We start from the raw sequence: 6,551 nt of genomic DNA on the forward strand, positions 1-6,551 counted from the left end.
TCTGTGTTTAACAAACAAAAATGCTTCATAAATGCAGCATTATGATACTTTGTTTCGCCAGTCTCCTATTCAGAACCTTCCATATGATGTAAAATACTGGAGAACTATACAACACTAACTGGTTTGAGCATGCTACATTGTAATTAGAACATACCAAGTGAGACCAGTCAACTATTATCATGCATAGAGATTTTGTTTACTCTTGAATCAATCATCTCAAAATACATTTTCTACATTTTATAGTTAAAACTAACAACGTTTTACAAAATCTACAATGCAATTTACATTGAACTGTTGTAGTGAATGGAGATGATCAGATTTGGATGGCTCCTACCAAAATTTCCATTCACAAGCCGGAAAAAAAGGGGTTCATATTCTCTTCTAAATGCCTTGATAGGAATCTTTGGATAAGCAGTTCTAAAATAGTTCATTAGAAAGAAACTGAATCTGTGAAATTTTCAAATGGAGTTGGTCATGGCATGATCATCCCCTAGCAATGACAATCTTCTCTTAGCTACCTTAGACCTGTAGCACCATACTTCAAATGCCTCAGTTAGGTCCGGATACCGGATACACTCATTTTCCAACCATTCAGTTAAAACCTCTGCCTGATCTGCAGACGGTAACGCAAGAATAATGGAAACAAAAGAAGACTCTAGGGATTGCCATAGCTCTCCATCCATCTTAATCACCATGCCATCTTCACCATTCATTATGGCAGAATCGATCATCGGTTTTGTAACCCTCACAAATGGAAGCCACACTTTCAAAATCTGAAGCCGTTTTGCAGTTGGCAGTATGACACTACCATACCCGATTGCCTCTAGAACCTTTGATGTGACCTCAATTGCCCGGAGCTTCATCTCAGTTACTTCCTTGGCAGAACTTCCTTGCTCAAGCACCTTAACAATCTTTTCTGATACATCAAACCAATACTCAACAAGTTCTCTCATTATCTCCAACTTACTAAGTATCTGTGAGACCCATGACAAATCAGTCAAATATGACAGAAACAACTGAATATTCCCTGCCTCAGAGAGCGATTCTGCAGAATCACAGAATGGAGCTATTACTGAGTTGTTAAACCTAGAGAACAATCTGTTTAAACAGTCTATGACCTCGTGTCTTATGTTGTCATCAGCTGTCAATAAAGGAGCATCATCATCTTCAGTTATCATATACTCGAGCTGCTCTTGCGCTGAAGACTTAAGATCATTCATTTCGGGTGGAGGAGATGATGTGGCAAATCGAATAGCCGAGACAAAGATGTTTGTCAAAGCTGACTGGCTGACCGGCTGAAGTCTAGCTAGAATAGGCTCTGCTTGTAACCCCATTCGAGGTACGAGTCTCAATATCTCCTCCTCCTCGGCCTCCTCCCATGCGACTGCTTCTAAGTAATTCACACACGCAGTAACAATTTGCGGGCATTCAAGCTCAACTGCCACCTGAAGAATGCCGAGCGCATTTCTAACACCATGCCACATATCGTCACCTGAATCATCAATGCTAACGTATAGAAGGCGTATGAGATTCACATGGTAATCAAAATCCAATTCTTGGCAATAGACATCGACACAGTGACGAGAACCAAGGATCTGACATGTTGGCCAGTTCTCAGATAGCCGGTCGGCGAAATACTTGCAATTTTTGGTAAGAATCTCAGAGTGGCAGTACAGCCAATCGTCTCGACCTTCCTGTGTGCGAAGCCTCACCACAACATCACTGGTTGGTTGATCCCCAATTACATGGGTAGTCTTTTCTTCTTTATCCTGAAAGAAACAGAACAACATAACTTCCTCAGACCATAATAAAAAATTTAACTGTCCCTAAATCAAGTCTGAATTCAACCTAAGAACTGCACTCAAGCATTTAAAAGTTTAATGCAGTGCATTAATGTAGCCATGAAGCCAGTTTCAGAAATTGAAAGAATTAACAACTGAATAAGAGCCCATAGAATCTAATTATTAAATTCTCTTAAAAATACAAAAGGCAACAAGATAAATTATGATTACTGAAATGGTGAGAAAAAACTTACAGCAGGATCCATTGAAATGAAGACAGAACTATGTAGCAAGTTGTTTCCACATCTTAGCAGCTGCACAATCACACAACAACAATTAAAGTCTCCATTTGGATCTAGCAAGAATAGTGGCTCAATTAATTTTCAAAACAACACATGCAATACAAAACAATCAAATCAACCAAACAAACAAACAATATCAAAGTAAGTACCTTGTTGGATGAGTAATTTAGTAAGGAATAGAAGGAAATGTTGGAGGGTTTAAGGGGTCCAAATAAGGAAAGTAAGTAATTAAGTGGAAATGGGGGTATTGGAGAGAAGAAACAAAAAATACATCGTACCGACACGAAAATAAGCAAGGATGGTGGTTGTTGTAAAAGAGCACCGCTTCGTTTGATGGCGGCTGGTTGGATTGGAAGAAAACCCAGAGGATGAAGGAACCGAATAGATCAACCAAACTTTGTTATCTTCCTACTCATTCGCTCACTCACACTCTGTTTTCTATTATTTCTCAATTTCTTCTTCTTTTTTTTGGGGGAACATTTAAGTTTGTTACCTTCTTTTCTTCTATTTATCCAGTATTCCTTTTGTTTCTTTTCTCAACTGCTAACCGGCAGTTAACAAAACCCTTGCTTTAATTCATTTCCCAATTCTTTCTAGTTTTCTTAGTAAATTCCATATTCACCAACATGTTACTTTTTATGGTTCATATTCATGTGTAATTGATTTTAAGTGAAACTATTATTGAGAATTATTAAATAATTTAATATGTTTGGTTAAATTGTTATTGAGGTAAATATTAATTTGATATTGGAAAGATTTTGATATTAATAAAATAATATTTAAATAATATTATTGATAAAATGGTTTTTAAAAATTGACAAACGTGTTTCTAAACTTGTTAGAACACATTTCTAACAAATATAATGTTGATATAGGTACTATATTTTAATAATATGGCATATTTCTTTAATTAATTACTGAGTTGAATTTTTAATAATTACGAGGTAAGAAACTCGAGTTATCTCTTGTCCTGAACTCCAAAGATAAATGCTCATCTATCTTAAATCCACCACCACCACAACCACCACTCTCAGATGTCTTGAATCACAGCAACCATCACATCCCCACCTTCTTGATCATCATTGTTTCTCTTATATGCACCGCTTTCTTTGCCTTCTTTTGCTGTGTCATCAACGTCAAGTTCTACTCCTCTAACACAACGTCAAGTTCTACTCCTCCAAGAGCAGGTCAATGACTTGCTTTGTTTGTTTGAGCGAGTTTGAAGAAAACGACATCCTCAATTTTATGATCTTCTCAAATCAGATAGAAAAACCAAAAACAAAGATTGAAGAACAATAAAAAATCAGTTCAGCAGCAACCTTAGAAATACAAATTTGTTCCTCAGCATTCAGCAACCGCATAAATAAAAATTTAGCACAAATTAATTTAATTTTGTTCACATTCAAATAATGAAATGAGAAGAGATTGACTTACCGGAAGGAAGAGCAACCAATGACAAAGAAGCTGACAACGACCATGAAGAACAATCTTGTTGGAGGCGGTGATAGAGATCGGATTGCAACAAAGACGATTATGCCTCTAACGATCTTGCTGGACGGCGACGAAGACGATTCTCCTCTAACGCGACGAAGAAAGGCGATGCTTCTGCCTCTGATGATTCTCCTCAAGTGCGTGAAGACGACGTTCTCCTCGGGATAGGTCAGGCACGTGATGGCGACGTTCTCCTTGGGTTGGCTCTTAGGTGCGCAACGACAGTTCTGCAGTGACCTTGAGAGTGAGAGAGGGGAGCTTGGCAGTGGGAGGAGGGTGGCAGACGACGGAAAGAGAAGAGGTGGAGGCACATTTTCCAATGAGAGTGAGCAGGGGAAGCAATGAGAGGGGAGGAGCTAGGGCAAAAGAATTGAGGATACAGCTTGTAATTGTTAAAAATTAATTATAAAAGCCAATTCAATAATTAGCTAAAGAAATATGTCATATCATCAAAATACAGTGCCCATCTCAGCACTTTTTCGTTGGAGATGGACACTTCTAAAGACACGCTTATCAATTTTTAAAATCAATCAAGGACTATTTTATCAATAACATTTATTCAAATACTATTTTTTCAGCATCAGAATTTTATGAGTACCGAATTGATATTAATCTCATTGTTATTTAACGGTTTTTAACTAGCAATTTCGCATAAAGATAATTGTACGTGAGTTTTTGTCACCTTTTATTCATGAAACATTGTTACAGCAACAAGAACAAAATTCAAAATCTTAGAAGAAAAAGATATTTCAGAATATTGCAATACTTTTTGTGTTGATATAAAAACTAAAGAAACTCAAATTTATTCTTAGTTTTATTTTTATGATTTTTAAAATTGAATATTAGATTTACTCTCAGATTTTAGTTCAACGTCAAAAATATCAATTTGTTAGTTTTTCTTAGACTAATTTTTTTTGTTATCTATAATTATCGTATGGCTTTTGTTTAGAAAAATTTATTTTCTATGAAAAAAATTCAGCAAAATATTATTTTACATAAAATATGTATTTTTCGTTCTAGTAAAATAAACACAAAAAAAATGATGACTATTTATTTATCTATAACTATATATAATCTCAATAAAAATATATACGGTTGTCTTTATGTAAAAAAGTTAATAATTAAAAATTAATAAATGATAATCTAATTAAATTTATTAAATTATTTAATAATTCTTAATTACCAATTTCATATGAAAACAACTGTGCGTGAATATTCACTTATTATTTATTCGATGCACATTCATTTTTTATACTCAAAGCTAACTCATACAAAAAAATTTAAACTATGAAATAAGCGTATATATCAATCATTTTCTATGATCTTGTATTTTATATAAAGATAAATAAACGAATTTGACTCTTCTGAAATAAAAAAATAAATTAATTACTATTTGATTTACAATTTTTATCATATATAAATTTTACTGTTTTAATTGAATAATGATTATAATCTTTTCACGATTTTGATCTAAAATAATCAAATATATGAGAGCGTCTGATATATCGATGGTGAGTTACCCCCTCGCACATCTGCCAGTGCCACCAACCATATCATGATCATATCGTATATATCTCTGATTGGCTATTAATTATTTGTTTCTTATCATTTTTAAACGCATCTTTCCACTCCCTTCCTCTTTGTTTTCTTTCTCCCCCAACTTGCCAACTTGCCATCCATATATATATATGTACGTAGACGTAGTTATGTACATCGCCACATACATGAACAATGGCTCTATTATACGTCAGTATGTACGTAGACGTAGTTATGTACATCGCCACATACATGAACAATGGCTCTACTATACGTCAGTATGTATATAATATTGTCTATTGCATCATTTTAATTTTTTTCCATGAATCCTGTTAGAGAGCCAATGGAATATTTGTATAATATGTACAATAGATTATTTATTTGGCCCAATATGAGTTAAAAAATAAACATCTAAGATAAAATACTACTAATTTCTCAAACATAATACACCCATACTATCCAGAATAACCATCCAGGTACCATAAATAAACATCTGATATCCTATTAAATCAAACATTCCTAAACTCTCATTATACACATTATACAAATATTCCATTAATTTCCTATCCTTTCTCTTTTTTCTATATATAGAAAGTTGATTTAGTTGTACATAAATATCACATTAAAACAAAAAAATCGCAACGATAAGATATAGGATTTATAAGAAGAACTACAACAAACGAGGTAGTTTTTTCTAATAAAAGAATTTCACAGCTACCATTATTCAGGACATATTTGAGATATATATTATTCTATTCTATCCTGTAATAAACACGCAGCGAGTTACAATTCAGAATACACAAGAATGAATAACTACTAAAACACGATATTAATAATTTGATACGATCATATAATATACTAATTATGAGACTTGACTTAAGTATTTGTAGTAGTATTATTTTTGATTTGATAATTAGATAAGGAATTGGTGGAAAGAAACATACAACTATAGTTCCTAAAACATTTTTAAAAAGCAGCCGTCGGCAGAAGAGTATAAGCGTTGAAAGGGCAAGGTTGGGCTGTCCCCAATGTTGTTGGAAATAGACAGCAAGAACAAGCTAAGGTGGTGGGCTTCGAACCGATTAATGTGGACAAGGAATATATCAAAAGCTGCAGTTTGGGCCATAAAATCCCCTAGTTAATCACATCGTACGCCAATTTCGTTTTTCTAGTTTGTTATGAGGAAGAGTAAATTACCAAAATTGATCACGAAAGATTAAAGTGCTGACGAAATTGATCATACAAAAAAATAAATAAATAAATAAAATAAAATAAAATAACTTAGTCATCAATAATGCTCTTTGCATGCCAAATCTAACAATTTCTTAATTAGGGTTGGGTTCATTGGTTAAGCATCTTATGTGTAATTTTATTGGTGATTTGGTACTTGTTGATGTAAAAAATTAAATAAAAAAACTCAATTCAAATTCTAAATTCCACT

The 6,551-nt window shown here is 33.7% G+C and overlaps 1 protein-coding gene across 2 annotated transcripts; it reads right to left on the bottom strand.

The window, feature by feature from the left end:
• Window positions 1–174: 174 nt before the first annotated feature.
• On the bottom strand, window positions 175–2,736 carry LOC112784319 (BTB/POZ domain-containing protein At3g05675). Of its 2 annotated transcripts, none has more exons than XM_025827473.3 (3): window positions 2,362–2,736; window positions 2,036–2,095; window positions 175–1,769 (listed from the first exon to the last, which is right to left on the bottom strand). In XM_025827473.3, exons 2-3 carry the CDS (start codon window positions 2,045–2,047, stop codon window positions 459–461), a joined length of 1,323 nt encoding a protein of 440 aa, XP_025683258.1. In that variant the 5' UTR covers window positions 2,048–2,095; window positions 2,362–2,736; the 3' UTR covers window positions 175–458. The 2 variants fall into 2 exon arrangements, with proteins under 2 accessions (XP_025683258.1, XP_025683259.1); XM_025827474.3 differs by having other exon boundaries at window positions 2,233–2,709.
• Between the last annotated feature and the right edge of the window lie 3,815 nt (window positions 2,737–6,551).

The sequence above is a fragment of the Arachis hypogaea genome, chromosome 20 (genome assembly GCF_003086295.3).
Source record: "Arachis hypogaea cultivar Tifrunner chromosome 20, arahy.Tifrunner.gnm2.J5K5, whole genome shotgun sequence".
NCBI classification, from domain to species: domain Eukaryota; kingdom Viridiplantae; phylum Streptophyta; class Magnoliopsida; order Fabales; family Fabaceae; genus Arachis; species Arachis hypogaea.